The following is a 27,569-nucleotide window of genomic DNA, read 5'->3' on the forward strand; positions in this document are numbered from 1 at the left end:
AATCAATTATCATCCTGAAGCTCTGATATATCAATAGTGTGTTTGCATAAGAAAGCTCTGTTTGTTCCCTCTATTAGCATCCTCTTTGAACTTTCTTTCTTCCAGTAACCTCATTAATGATTTCTATACATCAAAGTACCATTTCACTGTATATTATACAACAGGTTATTTCTCAGTGAACATCATGGATTAGCCTACAGCATTATGTCTTTGTATGGTGCATGTCTCTGACTGCCTGGTTACTCACTTATGATACTTTTTCCACTCAAGTGTAATATTGAATGCAGCCTGAAACCACATAGAGTCTGTGCCGTAATTACTGGGTTTGTCAATCACTGCAATGAACTCAGTGAAGGTGAAATTGACTTTGTGCCTTTCAGAAAGAGTACTTACTGATCGGTTGAGTAAATGCATAACAGGGATGACAGCACAACAATGCGCACCCTTTGAAATATTGACATTGATTGTCCCATGAGAAATATATGGAGCTGTTGATTATAATTATGCCCTGAGCAATCCCGAAACGATTAGGAACAATAAAAAAATAAAGACAGGGAGATAAATCTCTCTCTCTCTCTCTTTCTCTCTCCCTCTCCTTGGTTGTGCCGGTTCCTAATTTCTAATTAGTTCAGGGTATGCAAGACAAATCATGGGTGTCATTGCAGATGAACCCATAGCTGCGGTTGTCTTGGCAGGACCACGACGTGAAGAGCTTACTGAAAAGAAAAAAAAAAAAAAGTCTCTCAGCTGGGGAGTGACAGCAAATTCCACTGGTTTTAATGGTGTGGTTCTTTTAAGTTAATTCACACAACACTTGCAACTTATATGCATGGCTTTGTATCTAAAAAAGAAAAAAGAAAAAAAGATTTCACAGAACGAGAAAAAAAAAAAATCATGTCATCCTCTGATTGGCCACGTGCAGGCACGTAAAACCACACCAGGTTTCGTCGTGTCAGTCAGAGAAGTGATTCTGCTACAGGTAGTGCTTCTCTCTCAAATCCAGCTTATTTCTCCCTATATAGTGAAATAGCTGCTCAACTTTTCCTGAGCTTTGTTACACAGCTTGAAGGCGTAAAAAGGCATTATACTATACGGACCGCCTAGTGCAGAGATATTCACTGTACAGAGAGAGTCCACACATTTCAGCACCCTGGACAGCGCACGGCGCCGCAGTGGCGACGCGTGGATTCAACCGGTGGCTTTCAATCACAGCAAGCAGTGTAACTGAATGTTACATAAAAACTCTTTGTGGTGCACATGTGGAAAACGCGTTTTGCTCTCTGGATCACTTGGATTAGTGTTTTTTTTGTTGTTCTGTTTCTAACACAGAGCGTCTCCATCGTGCTCCATCGTGCTGGGAGGTAGGCGTGCCGCTGCTGGAAGCTGTGCTGAGTATAGCGTGGTGGGATATAGGTGACTGACTGGTGGTGTGGTGGTGGTGCCTATAAGAGATCCCTCCATTTATAAGGATGCTGGTGGTGGGAAATGCCTGGAGACAGAGATGACGAGATTTGTCAAAAGGCACTTGAACTCCTGTCAGATCTTTGTTCGAAAGGGGAAGTGCAGAACGAGCACTGTCTGGATTTTATCTACTATTTCAGAGACCTCGCCAGGCCACGCTACACGGATTCAGGTGAGGAGGCTTCATCGTTCAGATTTAAAGGGGGGTTGCATTTATTGATTGAACTGAAGTGATGTTGTGGCTTCTTTTATTTTGGACATTGTGTGCGTAAAAAGTCAAAAAGGAGGGTCCAAGCTATTGGTTCTTTGTTTGGAAATTTTGCAAATCTGCACCATGTTTCCTCACATTACTAATTATCCCATTTAATTATTTAATTGTTCATGCAACGAAATACACTTGCATGGCGACAGCATCTCCTTTTTCAGCCAAAGAGAGCCAAATTCGCAGTTTTAACATTTTTAATTTCCATCTACATTCACAAGATTCAAAATGTGTGGTAACAGTCCAGTTCATTCGTGACACATGTGCACAGATGCCGGCAGTGATATCGTGCTGTCACAGAATGACACATCATGTACAAACTGCATGAACAGGCTTCTCCTCCCTGGATGAGTTGCGCTTAGCACCTGCAAGTGGCACACTTACTGTATCCTGCTTCTCTGAAAGTTTACCACAGATTTTAAGTCTTCCTAAAGCTAGGCAACTTGAAACATTTACTAAATGGATGTACTGGACTTTAAATATAACTGCATTTGCAGAAAAGGACGTCGTTTACATCATTACCAACACCTTATAGGCTACCCATCTTCATCGGAATGGCATGCAAGTGTGTGCGCAAAACGAGGGAGATAATGTAAAGGAGCGAGGAAGTAGCCTATACTGAAACCCTCCACATATACTTACTCCAATCACCCTGCTTCCATTGTGAATTCCCTGCTCCCTTTTCCTTCAACCTTTGCCTCCTTCATCCTAATTTCCTCTATTCCTTTATCTCCCAGCTCTCTCCTCTCTCCCTCATTCATCACATAAACCCATCCTGTCTTGGGCTTTTCCATTCCAGACAGTGTGACAAGTGGAATTGCTATAGTAGGCTATACTGTATAGGTGCTGTAGAGGAGTTGGCTATCAGGATGGCTAAGGATGACATGTGTTATCCAGCATGATGGCAGCACCCATAATAGAATGACAAAGGAAGTAGATAATAAAAGATCAAAACTCCAACTAGAGTTCAGGATAGGCTTAATGGCATTCAGTGTTAAAGCTGCAGTTGGTAACTTTAATACAAATAACTTTTTGTCATATTTGCTCACACTGTCACAATTAGTACATGTGCCAGATAATCTGTGAAAAAAATCATGTTCCTCTGTGTCCTCTTGTGCTCATAATGGCATTTTACAAGATTGCAAGATTTCACAGCGCCGAAGAAAAACAACCAAACAGAGCCGAGGAGTCTCTGGACGGCTGTCAATCACTGCTTGTGTATTCCGATAAAACTGTCAAACTAGGCAGCGCTGATCAAATATGAATCAATATTCTGTTACTACAATGCCTATTTCTTGCCTCAAATGTTTTCAGAAACATCTTATAGTGTACTGTTTAGCTGTAAAATTAGAAAGTACTTGACCCGGCCACCATGTTGAGATCAGTCGAGCCAAAACTAAGCACCGCCCACTGACGGGAACAAACTTTCTGATTTTTTTCACAGATTATCTGTCTCATGAAGTGTCAGGATATCGTATCATTTTGAGCAAATATGATAAAACATTATTTTTATTATAGTTACCAACTGTACCAACTGGGGGAAACGGCTAGCCTGGCTTTGTCCAAGGTGTAAAAACGACAAGTTTTATGGGGAGAGGGGTTTATGTGCAAGATTATTTCTTGGCCAGACTTTGTGGAATCTCTGCCGGTTGCATGGCAACCTCACAGTGATGACAAGACTCCAGGAAGTCACTATTCCCGGCCAAGATTTAGGCTGCTTTTATGTCATATCAGAGTTATCGTAATTACCAATTTCTGAGTTGTAAACATGTCAACATCCCCTGGGAAATTTGGATTTTTCTGAAAGCTCCAATATTCCCAAACAAACATGGATGCCTCACGTCAGTCAAAGTCCGTCATTCAAGGTAATTAAAGCCAAATTTAATGAATGTTATATTGCATTATTTTTAACCCTCACATAGCCATCTGTGCAATCTTGAATTATCCAATGACGTGAACACTCAAGTCGACAACATGGGAATCTTTCCTAATCCATTTTATATGATGTGAATGCAACATTACCAACACTTAACCCCCGAAAAAAACTTTCATTTTTAGACTTTGGTTTAAACGAAATGAGATTAACTGTGTTAATTAATGAGCTTTAGAGGTGCTGCTCTAGCCAAGCTAGCCGATTACCCCCATTTCTGATATTTAGGTTAAGCTAATTGGTCGTAGCCTAATTTTTACAGTTCAGATATGAGGCTGGTATCCATCGTTTCATCTAAGACTTGGCATAAAGCAAATGTGCACAGCATTTAGTAACGGTTGCCAAAGCAGGATCCAAAGCACTGCTGTTTTTAATTGTAGCCATCTAATTAGTTAGACACGGACCATCAGGTCAATGCAACCAGCATACTGTAAGGCTAGAAACCAGCAATAGTCAGGGCCTTGAGGGACAACCAATCAGAACCACTCATGTGAATTACTGTATATTGTGGACTCCGTGTTCAAACTGTACTTCAAGGGGAAAATTAAGCAATTTCCAATAACTGTATGAATACAGTTTTTATGCACAGAGATATGTTTAAGGCAAATAACATCTCAGGAGGTAGAAGTTAATATATTGCTTTTTCAGTGCTTGCTTGCCTCCTACACTATTGCACCTTTAAAGGTCTTGTGCTATAAAACTTGTCCACCTTCTCTGTTGTGATGCAGTCTCTGAATCCTTCCAGATGTCTATAGATTGTTCTCCGCCAGGCAGGCAGCACTCTGCAGGCGGCCTGCCAAGCTGACTGTGGGCTCAGTGTCCTCAGATGGCGAGTCCCTCAATTTCTCCACATTATTCTCCCAAAATCACACGTACTCTGGTACTCGCAGAATCTCAGAGCACAGAAAGGACAGTTTGTCTGAGTTTCTGTGCGAGGTCTTATGACAGCGCCCACACACACAGAGAACCAGTCCAGAATCAGGCAGTGCTGTTGGAATTAGAGGATAGGTGAAGCAAAACTATTACTGTCAGTCTTTTGAGATTTGTTGCGATGAAACCACAGTCTTTGTGACATACTGCTTAATTTTCTTTTATTTAATATGCATGTTAATGGGCTAACAAAATATAAAAGCTAACTAACAAAGTTGTATAGCATTCCTTAGCAAATGTTTCAATTTCAAGTGTTCACTCTACATCAGATGTGCAGTTGAGCTCGACAGGCGTGATTCAGTTCAAGATGATTCCTGGTTGCAAGATGTTCTGTGAAAGTTACTATTTGAAAAACGTGCTTTTTCTCTCGGTGTGAAATCCTGTCTGTCAGATCAATGAGCAATCATCAAAGACTCAAACCAGAAACACGACTGAAATTGCACAAGCTCTGTAAGTGGAAGGAGATAGGATGTTTAAAAAAAAAACACACATGTAAATACTAAAGAGCATAATTTTCTATTAATATAGAGTACAATAATAAGAAAAGGAACAAAGACGAGAGGAGTAAATGCAATGACTGTAAATGGACTGCATTTATATAGCTCCTTTCTACCGTACCGGACACTTTACAATTTGCCTTTCGTTCACCCATTAACACACCCATTCATTCACCGATGGGGTCAGAAAACCAAGGTAAGCAACAGCTCCACAACACATAATGGTAGAATTGTCTTCATATTATACTACACTAATTTATTTATTATAAATACAAGTTATCCTGGACTGCCAATTAAAAATCATTAATTTGATTTTAATGTGAAACAGTGGGTTTAGCCATCAAGCTGTTTTCAGATACTACCTGTTATTACATCCATTATCTGTAACCCCTTGTCCTATTCAGGGTCACATTTGCATTCTCTATTCTGATAATCACGAGGGGAACATCTACTTGACATGATGCTCATTAGGTTTTTATTATGATTGTTATGTTCTTTAAACCATATCTGCATGCAATTCTTTTGAAATCCTGGAGTTTTTTGCCTGATGAAGTGACACACTGTGCTTAACAATGTGAGGGTAGTTAATCAGTAAAATCATTGGTATCTCTAAATTGAAATGGGATAATTTCACTCATTACTATGATTAAAGTAAATACTCTGATTATACACTATTACTTTTCTTTTGAGTTTGTTTTAAATCCCTATAAATCTTCATCAGCAATCAAATCCCTTTGCTATATAACTGTAGGCAACTAATAGCCTGTTGCACAGTCAGCACATAAACTGGGCACAAGTCTGTATCCCTGCCCTCGCACAGAACGAGGCTGAGCCAATAATAGACATGGTTAGGATGATACAGCAGATTGATGCTTTTAAAAAAAAAACACTGTGTGCAGGAACCTGGACTTTTTAATATTTTAATACATTAAATAAAAGTAAAAAGTACAGCAGCTATACAGGGATGGCAGTTCATCAGCAAAGACTGATAAGCAGAGACTTGTAGTGCACAAAGCAAAGTGTCTCAAAATCAATAACTGCCATGACAAAAGAGGGGGTTCAGTAGACGAACAATACATCAACCAATTAATAAATAGGATGTACCTTCACCTACAATGTCCTCCCAGCTTGAAACTATCTTTTCCCACAATAGTTTTTGCTCTGCAACAGTTCTAACTCACACAGGCTCCGCCCTCTACTCCATGGGTAATACTTTCCACCAATCACCAGCATTCATTTGACCAAAAAAAGTTTGCGCAATCGAGCCGGCCAAGCAGGATGTCCCTACCCAAATATGTGCGGACCCCACAGTATATAAGGCTGCTCCAAAGGCACCGGAATAGGGGGGACAACGAGACTTTTTGGTAGGATGCAACTGAAATGGGTAGAGCCATGGTCTAACCCTGCAGGGGTCAAAAAGACAAACAATAGACACCGACCACATTCCCTGGCTAATCAAGGAGCAGGAGAACATGTAGGTGTATCATGCCCAGAGGGGAGTCAGGTGCAACACAACCTGAAAAGGAGCACGACATTTCCAAGAGATAGAACCGTGTGAACAGACAGGGCATCGACTACAACATATGTCCCCGACACTCACCCCACCGAACAAGGCCGCCAGCACTGCTGTGTTGCGTGTGCACGGACCACAGTGGGAGGGTCTATTCCCGCCTGTCTTTAGGCTAAAGAGATGCACTCACAAAGCCAGCCTGCCAGGCTTTTCTTGGAAGGGACTTTACCTAACACATCACCAAAGCACACAAACAGCTCCTCAGTGCATCTGATGGAGGCGTGCGTTCAACATAACATGAAGGCGCACAAACAGGGCAAAGTAGATGTAAACTTGCCACCACATAACCTTAATTATTCCAGTTCATAAGTTAAGTCCAAAGGTAATACATCATTGTTTTCTATTCTAGACCACGCACAGGACTTTTTAAGCCATTGCTTCAGCAGTCTTAGTTGTGCAGCACAATAGTATAGTTTCACATCAGGTAAACAAAGCCCATGACTCAAGTATAGAGAGGTAGAGTACACTTACACAGACTCTCTGAGCTTTACCTCTCCAAATAAAAGCATATAGAAAGTGTATGCCTTTGATAATTAGTAGTCTCAGAAATGCACACCACCCTTATTATAATGTGACATGATTTTAAACTAATGTCATGTTTTTCAAGGCTGCTACAGCAAATGAGGCATTACTTCTGTTTGAGGTCTCAGAGAAAACGTTGTTAAGTACAGTAGAATTTCATATGTTCTATACCTGTGATCAATGTTGACAGTACTTTTTACACAGCACGGCCACACCTGAATCCTAAATAAGTCTATTTGAATTTATGTTATCGGAGTTTTAAGTCAATTTAATCATAGGAGATATAATAATAGGGAGTTACACCCCTCTGGGGCTTACGAAGGCATATTGGGGCACTATAGGCAACAAAAAAGTAAATAAATTACAAAGCCAGAGGAGGGGGTAATATTCTGAGAAAAAACTCAAAAACCGAAACATTCTCAGAGATTAAAGTCACAATTTTACGATGAAAGAGACTCGGAAAAATTGGGTTTTCTGTCAAGGAACCACATTGCTTCATTTTGCAAGGTCGGACCAACCTCATCACATTGCGGTCAAGCGGCAGCAATTTCTGTGGTCAAATTAGCTGATGCTAAAATTGTAGTGGTCCCATATACTGATAGACATTCATGGTAAATGTATTCAAATGGCTCAGATCGAGCTGTTAGGGAGGCAGTGGGAATAACACAAGCTGAGAGCTAGCAGAAGGATGTACTTAAACTTGTCTGTTTTTCAAAATAAGGTGTTATTACAGGTTATACAAAATACATATGGAAATAAGATTATTTGGATTATGTTCACAAGAAGTATAAAACATGTTACTGGTGTCCCTTATAAATTAAAACAAAAATACCACTAAATTGTGAGGGGACATTTTTTATTATAATAATTATAATAATGTTTTTATTAATGCTTTATTCTTTGACTTTCAAATAAAACAATTAAATAAATAATTCCTTGCATTGACTGATATATTTGATTTAAGGACATCTGTGACTACATAGAGACACAAAATCAAGCATTTTTACTGTATCAATTTAAATATATGCATGTATTGTATAGCACCTCAAGCATTCACAAAGTGTAACAGAATTTCTGAGTTTTTCTCTCAGAAATGTATGACTTATATTTCAGAGAATATTAAAGTATTTTCTCGTAAATTTGTGATTTTTTTCTCGTAAATTTACCACTTTAATCTAAAAAAAATCTCGAAAATTCAGAGTTATTTTCTCTGCCTATTACCCCCTCACCCCGCTCTGTATTTATTATTTACCTAAAATGGCCCTCATACACCGTCATACTAATATATGCTATAGTGCCTGATGAAGGTGATGTTTCTTGTGTTTCTTGTGGTAATCAAACACACGAAACACCACCTTCCTTAAATGTGCAAGTCCAGTTTGGGTAAGGGGAAAGGTTACCACTTATGACAGTATATATTGGGCTTTAATAAAGTCAGGTGAAAAGAAAAAAAAGTCTTTAATGTTTAAAAAAAAAATTCTAATTCTTGTTAATACTTACTTTTACTAAACAATGAAGAAGTAAAGCAAATTTTAACAAAACATAAGGGTTAAATGTTAATAATTAAGTACTCTTATTTGCCATGAAGTTATAAATTCCTTTGACTAGAAACAAAAAGTTCATATTATTGCGCAGAGTCATAGATTGGACCTGAGCTGTGTTGTGTTGCAGCAGTTTCTATGATTTATTTTTCAAAAAAGAGAATTCTTTTGGGAGAAGTCTCCCACTTCTTGAGAACAGAGATGATTCAGAAAGCCCTTGATAATTCTGTTAGTTCACACCTCACCTCCCTTTACATGGTGACTCGCATGCCCTGTTCTGGTGTAAACAAATGCACTGCAGGAAAATTCATGCCATGCTTTGAAATCATAAACTCTTTCTTGACAGACCGCAAACTGGTGTGATACTTCTGTAGAGCTTTTATACTCCCACAGAGGAGCTTCTGCTCCTGCCCACAAGTACACTGACATACATTTATGTTGTGCATGTTAGTTACCTTACTGTTCTTGCTGGAACATGTCTGGTTCTACTACTTCTGCAGAAGATTTGGTGGGTAAGGTTGGGTTTTATAACACAGCTGGATAACAACAACCTTCATTTTACCAAAGTGTTATCTTTACACAGACATTTATTTACACAATTATACAGTTTAAATCATAGACTCAATATAAAGAGGTTGTAACCTCAAGACTTTCAATCCCCTCTCTCCAAAACTGTTGTAAATATTTAAAATAGTTGTGAATAAAATAACAGCTCAACTGCTTGACAGTATCACAGTATGAACAGGCATTTGCTGCTGCTTTTGTTTCAACACACTATTCCTCCTCTGTTATCTGCAAAGGGCTGGAAATTACAGCATGGGAGCCGATCCACTCGGGTGGCTGATATGAGGCTCCAGAGGATAATTAAATAAATGTAGTTAATCCTAATTAATCTTGTCGAGGAGTCTTTGTCATAGTAAAGAAAAGAAGAAGAGAAACTCGAAGAAACTCTGTCATAGTAAGATAAAGAAAAATATTTTTTGTTGTTGTTACGTAGTAGGGGTGTAAGAAAATATCGAAAATATTGAATATTGCGATATTATGTTTTGTGATACTGTATTGATTCTCAGAAACAATATCAATTTTTAATTAATAGTTTACATGCAAAGATTAACTCAACCAATGTTTGCAAAGATATGTGCCCTCTCAATTAGGGATGCACCGATCCAACTTTTTCAGTTTCGATACCGATAGCGATACCTGGGCTTTGTGTATCGAGTACCGATTTGTGTTTAAATAATAAACTGAATGCCTCACTGTATGGAAGTGACTGGGACATTCTTTTATGTGTAAGGCAACATCAGGCTTGACTCAAACGTTGCTTTCCTAACTTTGTAAAACAAAATGTGACAAATAAATACATGGATAAAAATTTACTGAATTGTTAATTATTATTAAAATAATAAATCGTACACCATAAAAAATCTTCAAAATTAACAGGAATTTTAATTCAAGTGTAAACCTTTTCAATGCAGCAAAAAAATCCATTTTATAATGTATATAGTATACAAACATAGAAATTAATTGAATAGATCGGCCCGTTGCCATCGATATCCAATCCAGCTATTTGAGTCAGTATCGGCCCGATATCCAATCTGGTATTGGTGTATCCCTACTCTCAGTGCATGTGCCCTCTCAAAGTAGTGCTATGATGTTGGATGTTACAGGGACTGTTAAATTCAAATGTGGAATCCCCTGAACTGATTGCATAAAAAAGTGGTAGTATGTTCTTCATATGACAATTTCCATAAATTAGACTTAAAAAATCTGAAATATATCGTCTTGCTTACAGTATCGCAATATATTGATGAATACCCCTGTATCATGATTTGTATCGGCAGATTTTTGCCAATACACAGCTCTATTAAGTAGTGCATTCTTCTAATGTGGCACCACAGGTGAATGAGATACCAGCTTAACATATGATGAAATATTTGTAAAAAGGTTTTCACACTACTTAATATATAAAAGTTGCTAATGACTGTGATGATGAAGGAGTAAAGGTATAGTTTTGCAACAAAGCAGGAAGCAAACTGAATTCACTGCCAGATCCTTATTTCCTGTCTCTCTTGTCACCTTCTCAGATATATCGGTGAGTCTGCTGTCACTGGTAGTGACCGCCTGTGGCTTGGCCCTGTTTGGGGTCTCTCTGTTTGTCTCCTGGAAGCTCTGCTGGATACCATGGAGGGAGCGTGGGCTCTCCCCCACCACCAAGGAGGCCCATGGGCACCTCAACCCCACCATGAGCCCTCCGCCCTCGCACTTCGCACCGCGGCAGCCAGTTTACACAGCCGTGGACCCCCCGCCTCACAACCGCCGTGAGTCATCGCACTGCCCCGTCGCCAGAGAGCCCACTCCTGTGGCGTCTGTGGTGTCAGTGGATGTTCCGGTGACCCCCGTCTCCCCACCACCTGTGGTCCTGGCCACACCAGAGGCAGCTATGAAGATCAGCCACACATCCCCAGACATCCCACTGGACGCCCAGATTAAAAGCCGGGAAAACGGGGTTCACACCAACCCTCGTATGCAGAGACAGACCACTGAACCCCCACCCTCTGGCCACCTAATATCTGAAATTGGGTCAGTATATGATTTTTGATTCTTTTTTCTCTCAGTCAGAACGATTTGAACATCAATATATTCTGAAAAACCTTGTTCAAAGTCAAAGTTTAACATGTCCAATGCCAACGTTTTTCCACATAGTTGTTTTCTACAATATCTCTGCATGACAACTACAATATGTTTAAGGTTAGGGAAAGATTGTCGTTATGGCAATACAATTATTAAAAGTGCGAAATTCAAAATTCAAAGCATTAATAGAACAGCAAACAATCTGCTATGTAAAGATATAGAGGAGTAATGTCTACCAGTCCATGATACATATAGGACACACTATTTTCTGCATTAGCACATAATGTTAGCATTAGGTGTAAATCATGAGGTGCAGAATCGTACAGCGGGGACATCAATGCCTACATGCCTTTTCTGATTCAATCAGTTGATGTTGTATGGTGATGTTTGTTGTTTTCCTCTGCCCACAGACAGGGGACGATTCGCAGGCATATGAACCTGTCTAACCCAGACTTTAACGTGGCCCAGTTCCAAAGACAGGACTCCCTCACTGGGATGGGGCTGGGCCTCGGCCGCCTCAAACCTGAGCTCTACAAACAGCGCTCCCTTGAGGGCGATGAAGGCGGTCGCCGAGGAGAAGGCTGTGGGCGCCTCCACTTTATCCTCAGATTTGACTGCGACCAGGAACAGTTAATAGTTAAGATCCACAAAGCAGAGGACCTCCCAGCCAAGGACTTCTCCGGTACTTCTGACCCTTATGTTAAGATCTACCTGCTCCCTGAACGTAAGACCAAGCACCAGACCAAGGTGCACCGCAAGACGCTGAACCCTGTGTTTGATGAGGTCTTCCTGTTTCCCGTGGCGTACTCTGAGCTTCCCACACGTAAGCTGCACTTCAGTGTCTATGACTTCGACCGGTTTTCACGCCATGACATTATTGGCCAAGTGGTTGTGGACAACTTCCTGGATCTGGCAGATTTCCCCAGGGAGACGAAACTCTGCCGGGACATCCAGTACGTTTCCTCGGTGAGTCAGCACTTATGTTCAATATGATGTCATGCTCACTTAGATATGCCATGTTACATTTAACTGATTACCGCAAAAGGTGTTTTAAGAAGTCTGACAGATTTGCTACAACTTTATTGAGAGCTACATATTTGGCTCTTCATTTCAGCACCCAGCCTGGTATCACCACATTTGTGGTCATTTTGAGTGTTATCACTAAGCACGGAAGTCAGGTGACGGGCGAGAAAGTCTGCGTAGCGAGGAGGACGGGGTCGATGGATGGGCCAAACAAACACATATCCTACACCCAGGAGGCCGCTGTTTGTGTCCCATGTGAAACCAAAAGTTAAACCTTGACTTATTTGCATTGACAACTTACATACGTAATTTAATTTACACAACATATGTACTTATTTTAACCCAAACCATGATCTTTTCTTAACAATTTGAATAGAATTTACAATGTCAACCACATATTTAAACAACAAATTCTCACTCCCAACTTAAAAATCACCGCTTGGTCAGTGCCCCACAGAACGACGCACGGGGTACCCCTCTTGTATTACTTTTGGACATGTCAGGGAGAGCGTGTCAATGTATGCTTGTAACATGCCCTTTCAAAATAAACGTCTGTTTTCACAGGAAGTTGGGTTTAGGCAATACAACCACTCGTGGTTGACGTCAAACACACTCTGCTTCCTGAGTTCCTCTGCTTTTTGACGAGTTGTGAATTAGAACGGGGCGTTAAACGACACGTGAAAAGCTTAAAATGACAGACATGACACGTGAAATGTCCTTAAAAGTGGCTTGTTATTTATAAGTCTATCCGTGAGTTCACGTTGTAGCACAGTCTGTCTCTCACTGACATTATAAAGTATCAAATAAAGTTGACTGCTTTATTAAACACACTGAGCTGTCAGCTCTGAATAAACAAGAGAAGAATTGGTTGGTAGGTAAAGTCAATAGGTCTCACTTTGAAGAAGAGGATTTCTGTGTCTCTCCCAGCTGGTGAGCTAGAGAGTCTTGTAGCAGTGAGTAACGTATCTGTTCAATACTGAACATAGTTCTCCCCTGTACTATTTTACAGACTAGCCCCTACCAACAATACATCTCAGGCATATGTACTGACACATAATAACCTAACATTTGCTTCATTGCCTTTTCAATCTTTGAAATGGATTTACGAAACGTTGAGGAGCAGTAATTTAAAACAATGAAACTCTGCAGATGCAGAAATTGCTTTTATTAGAGGTGACTGGTTAAAAAAATCCCTTCCTTTTGTAACAAACATTTTTACTGTCCACATTATAGGAAAGGACGGAGAGACATTTTCATTAAGAAACACATTTACTGTATCTACTACTTATCTAAATTCAGTACCCTCTGCTGGGACCATCCATTTCTTAAACATATGTAAATTAAATCCAGGGCAAGACTGCCTAAGGTCAACGGGATTTAAAGCACCTTACCATGTTACCTTATTGTGTGTGTGTGTGTGTGTGTGTGTGTGTGTGTGTGTGTGTGTGTGTGTGTGTGTGTGTCTGTGTGTGTTTGTGTGTCTGCGCTCTTGCACGTTTATCTTTGTGAGGACCAATTGGATTTTTAGATCTCGGTAATGAAGAAATGTTTGCCAAGTGAGGACATTTTGGGGTTAGGTAATGCATTATGTCAGTGAGGGTCCTAACAAGTATAGAATAGGGCTGCAACTGAATTTTTTCAATGTCAATTAAATATTTTCTCGATTAGTTCTCTGGTCTATAAAATGTCATAAAATGGTGAAAAATGTCAATCAGTGTTTCCCAAAGCCCAAGAGGACTTCCTCAAATGTCTTGCTTTGTCCACAACTCAAAGATATTCAGTTTACTGTCATAGAGGAGTAAAGAAACCAGAAAATATTCACATTTAAGAAGCTTCAATCAGAGAATTTTTAACTTTTTTTTAATAAAAAAAAATATTCAAACCGATTATCAAAAATAGTTGGCAATTATTATTTGACACCTAATCGATTAATTGTTTGTTGTTCACAAACGTGTGTGTGAAAGAGAGAGAGAGAGAGAGAGAGATTGCAAATTGCGAAACCTTCTACCCACAAACAAGTCAGAGCTCAATATGTTTTGGATTGTTTCCTGTTAGTGATCCCTTGTAGACGTACAGCTTAAATATGCCTAACAACTCTATTGTGTATAATGTGCAACATTCATCAATATGTATGGGTATACATACACTGTATATGCTTTCAGTGATTGCTTCATTGACAGGCATTTCAGCTTGTGAGCTTATCCAGATGTAATGTACAATAGATCCCTTTCTTCATGGCAGACTTAAGTGGCATTAATAAGACTCCTTGCCATCGATTGCTGCAGACAATTCATTACATCAGTGAAGCAAGATCAATGTGGCGCAGGTGTTGTGGTGGGTTCTATTTATGTAGCTCCTGCCCTCAGTTTTATCTATTAAGATAACATTATATTTTCCAAAGTAATTGCTGAAAGTCAGTCAGTCTACAAACTGTAATGGATGTTTACGATGGACAGTTTGGATCATAAGTCACCTTTGTTTTCTCTTCCTAATAGGTTTGACTAACGTGTGGTTTGTTTACAGCCTGTCTGATGCTCGGGTCTGTTGCCCTGTTGGATCTTTTTTTAGCGATGTTGAAGCATCAGAAACATGAGCTATGAGATATCTTTTGTGAAGACAATCATAACCGATGGTCCGGAGCCCAGAAAAGAAAACCAAAGTTGTAATATACTGCAGCCTTTTCTTTAAGACAACACTTTAGCATGAGACCATATGCCTGTGTGTAGCTGTGTGTGTCTGTCTCTTGTGTATCTAATAAGCAAAGCATCCTCTACTTCTACTAGTGTCAAGGTTTGTCTCCTGCTGCTTTGTCCCTCACCATATATGCAAATGAATGGTTTTCACTGCAGTCAGTTCAGTTTACAGTAATACGTTTGTACTTTAGTAACCTGAATTTGTGTGGCTTACTGATCCACCTGTTAATCCAGGCTAAATATAACCACTGTAGTAGTGTGATGCATGTAAGTTAGCTTGGAAAAGAAACCTGTAAAAACCTTGAAAATGTTAATGTGTTTTTCTGATTTGGTCTCTCACATAGTGTAGTGTAGAGCTGAATCATTTACATTTCATATTAATATTCATTCTCTCAGAATAACTGATCCACTATGTATCATGTGTGTTCATTAATCTTTATACCAGATGCTAGTGTTGCTTTACAATAACAGAAATATATCTGAAAGGCATCTGTTGAACATGTTTTGATGGTGGTGAATTTGTGTAACAGCTGTATAACATCAAGCATTGTCTATCTGAGCATATCTTGTTGCAATACATATTATTTATAATCAAAATATAAAAATCAAAGACATGCTGAAGACCTTGTACCAAAAAGAGAAGATTATACAAGAAATCAGCCTCAATCAGAAAGTGAATGAGGCAATCAGTCACGTTCAGATTATACTGAAAACAGAATATGTTTGTACATTACATGGATATTCTGTGAGGTTGACTGTTTCAATGATTTCTTTGTATTCTAATGTGATCATGTAGTTTGAAACTGGAGTTTGAGTTATACAGTTTTCAAAATCACTTTTACATGCAGTACAACTTGATTACCTCTACCAAACCCCAGAATAATCTAAAACCAAATTTAGCACTTGAAAATCTGAAGGGTCATGAACATAACTAGCCCTCGGAAATTTTGTTCCCTTATTTATTTTGGTCAGGTTGTTGTTTCTCACAGAGATGCAAACCACAGGCATACCAAAAGAACACATCCATAGATGTAAAAGATATAAACAGGACAAGAGCAAGGTGAAGACCTGAACACAAGTTATATTCACAGAGCCTCCCTCTCTGCTACACAGCCTCATCCTGCATTAGGAAAGTACGCAAAACAACCAAGGAGCTAATAGAACAATGACCAAGCGTCAGGGAGAAGAATACACTGAATTTGTCAAAAAAGAAGCCTATTAAGTGTGTGTTGTTGTTAAAGATTCACCAAAAACAATACACAATGCAGAGAATTGTATTAAAAGTTCCTAAAATTAACAGGAAAACTCATCTCTGATGCAATATTCACAGAAAATATTCTGCTCATTTTGCTCATTTTACACAAACGTCCTGCAGTTATTGCGTTCGCTATTTGGGTTAATTGCACAATTAATCAGTTGTTCTGTACGGTTATTGTTATACATTGAATATAATATGAAATATCCATAAAATATGTCACTCAGTCAGCGATCGTCAGTTTACTCAATGATAGAAAAGGAGTCCCTTAAGAAAAAAGGTTGTAGTATAATAAACTTTGCATTATAATAAAGGTGGGTACTCAGCCTTAGGTCAAACTTGCATGTCTCTGCCAAATTGTAAGGGGAGCCCTTCTAACAGTCCAAGAATTAAATATATCTAAGGAAGCCAAGCAAAAGCAGGCAGCTGCAGAGCAGACACAGATGATCGCAGACGCCTGACAAGGAGCAAATCAATACAGGAGTGGTCTGTCAGGCAGCTACTTATGAAGAACCACAAGGCCAAGTAGAGATAGATTGGGCTGCTTTGCAATGCCAGAAGGCTATTATGACAGAACATGTCAGTGTATGCATTTTTTGTTGTTTTTTAAGATCATTAACTCAATTTTTTCTAATAATTTCCATGAATCATTCAAATGTATTGTTAATATTGTGGTTTCTTTGGTTGCAAAAGTATGCTGGGAAAAAGGTTATGGTAGTAGAGTGACTCTTCTGGTGTAAAAGCTTAGGCACGGTGACATCAAGTATCACTCTTTTATTACATAAACTATTAACCTCTTCACAATCCGACAGTCCGCTAGGTTGTAGCAGGCTCAGTCTTAAAGCTAGAGTGAAGATACTAAAAGATTTTGTATGAATTTGTATGACAGAGTACTATACTGTGACATTTGTTTCATATGATACTAGAAAACATAAAGAATCGATTAGTACCAACCATGCCATGGTAAATAATACTCCAAAGTTACACTATATTTTGGCGAGCAAAAACTGGCATGGCCATTTTCAAAGGGAATGCTGAAAGCAAAAGTTTACATGTATCCATCCGACAATCTTTGCTCGACCACACTTAACTGCTCTGAAGAAGTAAATGTAGGCCATGACGGCCCTTCACACAGTACAAGCCGCACGGCCATCATAACCACACTTGGCATCCACAAAGTCAGCAGCTGTGTCCCACTTTCATGATACATACAAACTCTAACTGGGTTTTGAGCACAGAAAAAGAAGAAGCACTAGTATATAAATAGTACGTGTCAATATGGAAAGTATATTAACTTGAATGTGTGAGGTGTTGATGGACACTATGGCCTTATACTGTAATACAGTGCACATAGGAAATGGAAAAGATACTCACCACCAGAAACAGTTTCGAGACAGCTGCATGAAGATCCTGTAAAAAAAAAAAAGAAAGAAATGTTTCTTTTAGTTAAGTTTAATTAGATGCAGATGTTTGACTCGTCTTGTGTCATTTCCTCATCTCAACTGAACTCAACTTTATTTACATGGCTCTTTAAACAACACGGTTGACAAAGGGCAAGGAAAAGTAAAGAAAATCATAGTCATTACAACGTCATATCTGTACAAACAGATGAAGTACATTGGTTTCTTGTAAACTAACAGTGAACTACTATACTACTGTATAGTGTTAGTATGTAGTGTTACTGTGTAGTATGTAATCGGGGCATTAACAGCTGGAGGAGCAGCAGGGTGACACGTTTAGAGTGCTCTCCCTTGTGATTCTAGGGTCACAATGTGTAACTGCTGTGTTTCTTTCAGGCTCCAGCCTCTAATGAGCCCTATAAGCTCACAGGGGCAAAAGTACAGCAGCTTAACACCAGCTTGACAGATTCATAGACATATAAAGGGTCATGCAGAAGTGGGTGACTGCTTGGCCATTCCAGCACCCTCAGCTCTGTGGTTGGAAAGGCGGGAAATGGAGAAAATGACATGAAGCTATTTGTTCTGTCAGTGCATCAGTTAGAAACTTGAGGGGAATACTGATATTGACAGAAAAATTATTGATATTTTCATGTAAATTCTCAACATCTGCTCATTTTGAGGGGCCGTGCTGACGCTTCTGCTCTTTATTATTGATTGTTACTCAATGTTAGCCAGTTGGAATAGAATGGTATGTGACAGGTGGCGATGGGAACCAGAGATTCACAGTATCCGTAGCACTCCATTCTCACACTGTTCAGCTTTTTTTTTCAGTTTCACACTATGCACACACACACACAGTACACACAGACTCTTACACTTGCAAAAATGCTTGTTCTCAGACATTTGCACACATGCCCCACACATAAACCCTCAAACAAGCTAATCATCTGTGGACACCAGTACAGAAGCAGGGCATTTTATATCCATTGCAGTAGAGACCATTTATCATAATCACTGTACTGATTTATTGACTTAATTGATAGAAACAACATGATTATTAAATCATGATTGCCAGTGGGATTGACCATATGGTTTGTTTTATTGCCAGATTTGGCTTGTTTAGCTCTGTAATAGAAACAGACACACAGCATGTTTTTTGAGGATTTTAAAAAGGACAATTGCACTACAAACAAAAGCTTTACAATGTATTACTATAAAAATGTTGCCTATTTCTGATTTCTTTGGTTTTATTAATCATTTTGATTGATGATTTTGGCTTTTACATAATAAGCTAGAGCCCTATGATTTCCGCAATGCGGAAAAAACACGGACAGTCACGAAATCTGATGATAAAAATGGGATCAGCTGTAAGATGTGAAATATCTTGGAATTTGCCAAAATGTGGATGCAATTTATGAAAATCAGGGTTTTTCATGCCATTTTTGCGGGGGACGTGGAGGCGAGATCATCTGTTAGTCATCCAAAAAGCTGAATAATTTGATACTAATAGCTAAATTCAGAGCACTTTATTTTACAAAAGGTTGAAATGTTTTGTTCGATTGCTGTATTGAAGCACTTTCATTGATAAAAAAAAAAATAGTGCAATGTGTTACATCAAATTCATTGATATTCTTAAGTTTTGAATATTTATTTATAAGTTGTTGACATTTTATTCATCCCCCACATGATTCTGCACTTTTTTCTGATGATAAAATGTACTTAAATCCTAAAACACAGAATTCATAAAAATGAAAACCGATTTCATAGGGCCCTAGACATTTACAAGTGCAGTATGTGCAAATTGTGAAATTAGGGATATGGCCTGATTATCCGAGACTTGCAGTGTGACATTCGACCTGCAGGTAAATGCCATTTGCTGCCCTAATCGCTCTCTTCCCACTTGCACCTCTCGTGTATGCACAAAGCCCATAAACCATGAAGCGTGTAAAGCCCACAGGATACTTCTGGGATGTGGAAAGCATTTTCTGGAGTGATTGTCAGTTAATCCATTATGCAAATTAAAATGCCTTAAACAATAGCCTTGGTGAATACTTGATTCTGATTGTAACAAAAGACTCAAGATACACTGAGATTTCGGTCTCAGGAGGGGAAGTCAAACTTTCTTTCTCTCCCTCGCATCCTTTTTCTCACACTCATACTCACAGACTAGATGAAAACAAGTTCCATAACACATAAAAGGACATTCATGCTCAGTAATGCTGACAGATGGTGGAAAATGGAAGAAATGTGTGCAAGTGAGAAAGAGTTTGTGAAAAAGAGAGGGCATCGAATATAATCTTTTTTTTTTTATCATGACCTACTTTCATAATGAAATTACAATTTAATTAAACTTCTTCAGACTCCGCTAAGCCCAAAGACTTATATGGTATTATGCATAGTACTGCACTGTATCTCATACCATAAAAAGGATATTATTTGCTCTTTTTTTAAACAAATATTTATGTTTTAAACTAATTAACCCCAGACTTAGGCTCCAATTATAAGTAGTATACCTTTTTTCTGAAAATAATTTTCAGGATTGTTTTTCACACAGTGAAGTTCAATCAACCAAGATCAATTACCAAATAGTGTCTGAAAAGTGTGTGAGACATTTACCTAAAACCTGCTGCAAAAATGAAATGCCATAAGCCATTGATCTCTCCTGCTAGCAGATATCCAATAGACCTGTCTCTCTTAATAAGTGAACTGCAATTACATATTTGTCCCCTCCCTTTCTACAGTTTACTAGCTCAACCTACATCAACCACAGTTAGCACAGTTAACAAACACCTGGCTATACTGTTTGGCTCAAGCAGAGTAAATTGTGCATTACACTCTTTTTATAACAATTTGAGGCTCATTTCAATCTACTTTCATCACCCAATATGTTTGAGAAATTAGATGCCATTATCTCATCTCAATGACAGTAAATGGAGCAGCTCTGAGCAGCAATGTAACACCATCGATTCTTAGCTCTCAGGTTTTATGTTCACACACTAATTATACTCACTGAGCTTCCATTTAAGAATAATAACACTGAAATTTAATAGCAGATGACACATGATTCAGAATACCAGCGCAATCTTCCTGACAAACCAGTTTATCAGCGTGAAATTCTACTGTAGGAGGAGTTGTCTTCACCAGACACGTTTGTGTGCTTTCCTGGTTCTCACTTGTTTGGTGGAGTTATTTTAAGAGCAAGTGATAAGTGAGCTTCTGCCTCTCTGCAGCTCAACAGAAGTCTCCATGCCGGGTGAAATGTGGGAGGCTTTTATTTGGGCAATGTGACAGAAAAAAAGTATTCAATTCTGTAACCAAACGTCAGATGGCCACGCCATTATTCTTCACCTTCAGCCAGTGTGCAGTAATGAAACGCAGCGGTACTAGAAATAATGTCATTAATATAATTTAAAGAGCGAATTACAAGTTGCTTTTATCACTATAAAAGAAATAGACACTAGGGATGTTACAAGAACTGGTACTCCTTTTTCTACCCTACCCTGATGGTACCTACGGTTCGTAGGTACCATCAGGGTTTGAGACTAATGGCGTCCCTTTATCCCGGGGATGATGACAATGTGTTTTGAACCCAGTAAATTCACTACAAGTCCAGGGGACTTTCTGTATTTTCTGTGATAATGCTACATTGCAAACAACAAATCAGCGTTGAAATCGGCAGTACGAGAGCTAGTTAACGTTAGCTGCATGGTGTAGGACTGTGCTGTCTACCGGCTGCTAACAGCTAACGTTAACTAGCTCTCGTCCTGCCAATTTCAAAACAGGACCATTGATTTACATTATGATGTGTTCAGGCTGGGAGAAGGTAAATTATAACGTTATCATGATGTGTTCAAACGTAATCTTGTAAAATTAAGTTTTTGGCAGAAACTTGAATAAATAGTTGTTTGAAGGAGATGTTTTCACAGCAATATAATATAGATAATACAGAGGGAATTATGACCCGTTTAACTTCCTAACAAACACCAATATGCAAAAAAATACTTTTGTTTTTTACCTTGGTGTTGAATTGGTATCGACAATCGTGGAATTTCACTGATATTGGTATTGACTACTAAATTTCTGGAATCGCGAAATCCCTTAAAGATACAAGCATGACAAAAATGTGTATTATATCATATATCAGTATCAAAGTTAAAGCTTATTATAGAGTAAATGTGATTTGTGTTGTCTTTCAGGATAATGTGGACCTTGGGGATCTGATGTTTTCACTCTGCTACCTGCCCACTGCGGGCAGACTGACCATTACCATGATAAAGGCCCGCAATCTCAAGGCCATGGATATCACTGGTGCATCTGGTAATTAAAAACTGATACTGTCTAATAACTGCAGAGTCTCACTGCTATCCTGCATGAAAATGAATGTGTTCTGTTTCTCTCACTTGCACAGATCCCTACGTGAAGGTTTCACTAATGTGTGATGGTCGCAGACTGAAGAAGCGGAAGACCTCGACAAAGAGGAACACTCTGAATCCAGTCTATAATGAGGCCATTGTCTTCGATGTCCCTCCAGAAAATATAGAGCAGATCAGCCTTATGATTGCAGTGATGGACTATGACCGGTTAGGAACTTTTAAAAGCCTTTATATAAGTCACACAGTATTTTGCACCAGAGTTTTGAGTCATTTTTAATTCATACTTGCTGCAGGACAATGATGAAATATTTTCAGAGTGCATTGTAATGATTTTGTAAACTCTAACTCTTTTCTTCTGTCACATAAATAGTTTGAAAGGTTTCACACTCGAGATGTGATGCATCATGGTTGTGATCACATTTCTTCCCTCTCTTCCTCTCCTGCACCTACAGTGTAGGACATAATGAGGTCATCGGTGTGTGTCGAGTTGGCAACGATGCAGACAGCCTCGGTCGAGACCACTGGAGTGAAATGCTCACATGTCCCCGAAAACCTGTCGCCCACTGGCATCCTATTGTTGAGGTGAGATGACTTTACTTTGATCGGTGTGACATGTGTTTCCATGCATGCACGGGGACGGAGCACATTTTGAACATGTACACATTTTGCTCTTGCTAAAAATAATTTGCTGCTAGCGCTGTCAAAACTGCTCTTACGTGTAGGTTTTAGCTCTCAGGCAAGAATATGGCCCGTGTGAAACTAAAAATAACACTGACTTATTTAGTCATGTCAGTCGTTAGTCATGTGGGTCGTTAGTCATGTGGGTCGTTAGTCAGTGAAGTTAATGTCAACCACAACCGTTTCCTAACCCTAACTAAATTGTTGTGTTGCCTAAACCTCACTTCCTGTGAAAACAGAAGTTTCGCAAGTAACGCAAGAGGGGTACTTTGTGTGTCGGTCTCCGATGCCTAGGGGCGCTGACCAAGCGGCGGTATTTGACAAGTTGGGAGTGAGAATGTGTTGGAAATGCAGCAGTAGTAGTAAGGGGATTTACTCAGAGGAAACAAAACTAAATTAATATACACAATACATAATAGTATGCTGCCAACACGTTTGGCACACTAACTGGTAAAAAATTGACAGTGAGGGTAAAAGAAGATTACTAAAAGGCAAATGAATGGATTACTGACATTTGTGGAAAACAAATGATTATAAAAAATAAGTATGAACAACACAAAAGATTTTACAGCAAGGCTGGTGAGGCCTGCTGGATGAAAAGCTGTAAAGTGTAAATGAATAAGTGATTAAGCTTATCACTGCCCAGTCATTAAGGCACAGTGGGCTCATTACTATTCACTGATACAGTAGTGTGTTGTTACAATGAGGCTGTGAAAAGATTTTTGGTCAGCGGTAATGGGAATAAGGCTGCAAGCTACTGAACACCAAAGTAAAAAGCAAAAAAAAAAGAAAATCTGCCTTTTGATAGAAGTTGATAAAATAAGATAGAAACCCAGATACATATATCTGATTTAATAATCATCTGTGAATAGAAAGTAGTGCCCTCCAAAAAATCCACAGTGGGTGATGCTGTGTTTCTGAAAGTACATGTCTGGATCTGACAGCAGAAACACCTGCTATGGAACAGATCACATCTTGTGCCAAAGTTACCATGGCGATGCACAGTACCTAGTGTAAAATTGTGCTATATTTGAGACTAAAAAGACAGTTTTCAGCATGCGGCAACCTCTGGTGCTGAGAAATGAAGCCAATGAGGAAATGCCAAAAACTGCAGTTCTTCAAATGGCCACTTGAGGCTGGCTTCAAAAGCGAGTCAATCCCCATAGAAAGAAATAAACATGTTTACAGCAAAAACAGTTTTGGTCTTCATAGCTAATAGGGTGAATTTTTATATAAGTCACCCTTTCTAAATTATATAGAGAAGCGAAGTCCAGCCCCTTTTGGTAGATCACCATGGGAATTTATTTTGGAAAAAATATGAACAGAAGTCAACGGAGAGAGATAAATATTTTTTTGATCCTGTTAGAATTGCGCCATGAAACACACACATGATATTTGTCAATTTAAAAGATAATTTTGCAAGTTAAGAAAGTCACAGTTTGTTGTAAAACTGTTGAAGTATAACATAATAAGAAAATACATAATTATAATGACTACACACCCAAAAGTCGCGTAAGTGACGTCTCTCTCACTGAAGCTACGATGCCTGTGTGTTTCGTACTGGGATGTACTCACACAAATGACATGTCTTGCTCGTTCTTTTGCTGAAAAGACCAGGAGTTGCTGGACAAAACAAATCAGGCAAGATAATGTTACATTTGTGTGCGACGAGAGCTGAAGATTACTGAGCTGTTTCACACAAAACTAAATGATATCATAACAAACCTACGACAAATTGTGACTTTCTTGACTTGCAAAATTCTGTATTAAAATTGACAAACATACTGTATGTGTGATTCATGGCGCACTTCAAACAGGATCAAAAAATAGTCTCTCAGCGTTGACTACCATACATATTTTTTCTGAAATAAGGTCCCATGGGGTCCACCGGAAGGGGAGGAACTTTGCCTCTCTATCAAGGCTTAAAGGTTAGGCATAATGAGTGCATGGTCACTTTGAGTGACAGGTGGGTGCTGTACCAGGTTGCTAGCTGCTAGCTGTCTGCTCTTCTGCATCACCCGGTCCCGCCTCAGCTCCACCAATGATCCACCTCTTTCCCCATTTTTGGATTACCTGTGAGTTAGGCTGCGTCGTCACTGCCAAGATGGCAACGGCCAGAGCCACTCACTTTGAGCTTCACAGCGAGTGAAGAAACCTATGGGTGGCATCACGGAGACAACATCCATATTTTATACAGTCTATGGTTTTAAACCACAGTTAGCTTTGTAATTTACTGACTCCCTACACAGGGCAAATCCCTTGTCTTTGAGGTTGTGCCAGTTCATTCATTCTTAGTCTTTATGTTCTTTTTTTATTTTAGAGTGCAGTGGGAAACTAACGAGGGAGACAGAGTAGATAAATCTTTGATGCGATTCCGCCCCAGGCATGTATATGTATATGTGGGGGTGCATGTGGTTCCAGAAGAAAGCCACTCAGATCTCTGTGGGCAGTTCATGTTTTTAATATGTGTTAAATAAAATAAATGCAATTACCCAAATATCTACCCTTGGAAAAAAAACTTAAGATTTACTGGGAATGCAGAAGAGTGGATGAGGCAGAGAGCTAAGAGAGACTATAGACCCGATATTCTGACAGCAGAGAAGAGAAAGTCTCGCTGAGAAGTTGAGGGATGGTATCTGACCTGTGCACTCAGACTGGAAAAAAATGGCTTTATTGTGTGTATTTGTGTGCACATCAAAGGTCTGCATCTTGCAAAATACAAAGAGACAGTGACAGCCAGAGAAAACTGGAAATTGAGCTTGTTATGTTTTTTTGGGCTATCTGAGTATGTAGTACTTTTAAATCTTCATTGGAGCCTCAAGAGAGCCCAATTACTTACTTCCTCCCTATTCATTTCTGTCAAAGGTGTTCTGTCTTCACATCCCCCTCATCCTCACACCACTCCCGAAGCTGTAAAGCCCTGTGATCTTAACATGCCGATAGGTTTCAAATACAGCCACGTCTATTTTTTGGGGCGCATGTTATTTTTTGGGCGGTTGTGGCTCATAGGGTAGAGCAGGTCGTCCAACAATAAGATCGGTGGTTCGATCATGTCGATTGTCCTTGAGCAAGACACTTAACCCCAAATTGCTCCCGAAGACATAGCCATCGGTGTGTGAATTAGTATTTAGATTAGATCCTGATGGGCAAAGTTAGCACCTTGCATGGCAGCCTCTGCCATCAGTGTATGAATGTGTGTGTGAATGGGTGAATGCTGATATGTTGTGTAAAGCGCTTTGAGTGGTCGGAAGACTAGAAAAGCACAATATGAATGCCAGTCCATTTACCATCTATTTACATGTCTGTTAGCCAAGTAAGCCACTTAGACAAGTGTTTTATCTTTTTTGCTTACGGTTGGCAAATGAAAATTTAGCCACAGTCTATTCCAATAAAACTGAATACAAAAATAAACTGTCTTCACAAAAATCCAAAATAAAATGGGAGGCATTCACTGTTTGTTTTACTGCCCAATTCATAACTCTGTAGGTGGTTGGTACATTTGTTTGGAGATTCCAGGATGAAAAGCTTTGAAAATGTTGGCTCTGGTTTTATTTGATATGACTGTACATCTGTTTATATGACTGTGTGAAAGAGGATTATTTGTTCGCAAATGCATGGCACAGCTCTAACTGTTGTTACATTGACTCTTCTCTGCAGTACCAGGGAACCACTAGTAGTAGCCAGGGAGGATCCTGCAATTCTCTGAAGACGCCTCCTTCTCCGTAGCCTTGAGCAACACTTCACATAAGAGCACCTATCAACCTGAAGCCTTGGCTGTACGTTTGGACAGTAGTGCTGCTGAGTGCTGCACACATATGGTCCTAACAAGAAGAATGCAGACATCGATAAACTACTGTGGAAAAGAGAGACACAAACTGTCTTGAGCTCTGCTCAGTTGGATCAGTTGCATGTTGAATGACCACAAAGATGGATGTTTTCTTTTCTATAATGTTCCATAAGAAAAACAACAGGCGTATGCAGACATTTTAAGTCTGTGTTATTCCTGGGTTTATACAGTAGTTGCTGTTTTTTACATAGTCTTGTTACTTGTTTTAATGAGGTGAGTCTGTATTTGCACAATGTACTTACAACCAGTTGAACTGCCATACTGTTATTTTTTTTTATTTGGTGGTGAATTGGTGCATGAGGTCATGGTTTGGTGGGATATCTTCTCCTCGTTTGTTTGTTTCTATTTTTGGGACTACGATGTGTTGTTCTGTCAGTTGACGTGCAGTGACGGTTGATTTCTAGACAAAGTATCTGTAAGGAAAATATGTTAAATGTTATCAATAAATATTATTCCATTAAAAAAAAAGCAACCATTGTTTATCTCTGCCAGTTCAATTACAATTTAATGGTGCAATAAATCTTTCTTCATTTCAGGAAATATAAGAAAAAAACACTGTCTGACTTTAATGCTACATGAAACGAGAAAATCTGTGAAACAATAAAATATGAAAATTTAAAAAGAGTTTGAATTATATTGTTAAAGTTGTAATTCATTTTGTAGAATGTCAATTATATTACTGTTTGAGATTAGTGTTATTAGAAATGCAATCCATAAAAAGACATTTTCTGAAACAGGCAAGAAAGGCTGCTTGTGCGAGAAGATTAGGAATGCCTGCAGGCACAGCACAGCTCAGAAATGAACCAAGGCCAAATTAGCAACTCCTCTAAAGCAGATTGGGAAAAAAACAACTTGGAAATACCTTATCACAGCACACATTTGGTTCCCCTTGCAGTGAACAATCAATTCAATTTCAGACTGTGCACGCACTGGATTGGAAGCACTCAAATGAGTTG

General features: G+C 39.1%; 1 protein-coding gene and 1 long non-coding RNA gene across 3 annotated transcripts in view; one reads left to right on the top strand and one right to left on the bottom strand.

Annotated features, from left to right (window-relative positions):
• LOC141754602 (uncharacterized) overlaps nt 1-27,569 on the bottom strand; it is a 479,452-nt gene that overhangs the window by 38,192 nt on the left and 413,691 nt on the right. For both annotated transcript variants that reach the window (XR_012590683.1, XR_012590682.1), the window contains exon 2: nt 17,690-17,725. This is a non-coding gene — a long non-coding RNA (uncharacterized LOC141754602). The remainder of the gene's footprint in view (nt 1-17,689; nt 17,726-27,569) is intronic.
• Nucleotides 934-27,081, top strand: syt9a (synaptotagmin IXa). Its single transcript, XM_074613736.1, has 7 exons — nt 934-1,633; nt 10,798-11,293; nt 11,755-12,310; nt 21,912-22,032; nt 22,124-22,295; nt 22,541-22,670; nt 26,424-27,081. Exons 1-7 carry the CDS (start codon nt 1,486-1,488, stop codon nt 26,490-26,492), a joined length of 1,692 nt encoding a protein of 563 aa, XP_074469837.1. The 5' UTR covers nt 934-1,485; the 3' UTR covers nt 26,493-27,081.

The sequence above is a fragment of the Sebastes fasciatus genome, chromosome 2, assembly GCF_043250625.1.
Source record: "Sebastes fasciatus isolate fSebFas1 chromosome 2, fSebFas1.pri, whole genome shotgun sequence".
Taxonomy (NCBI): domain Eukaryota; kingdom Metazoa; phylum Chordata; class Actinopteri; order Perciformes; family Sebastidae; genus Sebastes; species Sebastes fasciatus.

Coding starts and splice junctions, on each gene's coding strand:
- syt9a (XM_074613736.1), top strand. CDS start 1,486: ATGCCTGGAGACAGAGATGACGAGATTTGTCAAAAGGCACTTGAACTC. Junction 22,296..22,540: donor GCAGTGATGGACTATGACCG/GTTAGGAACTTT, acceptor CTGCACCTACAG/TGTAGGACATAATGAGGTCA. Junction 22,671..26,423: donor ACTGGCATCCTATTGTTGAG/GTGAGATGACTT, acceptor TCTTCTCTGCAG/TACCAGGGAACCACTAGTAG.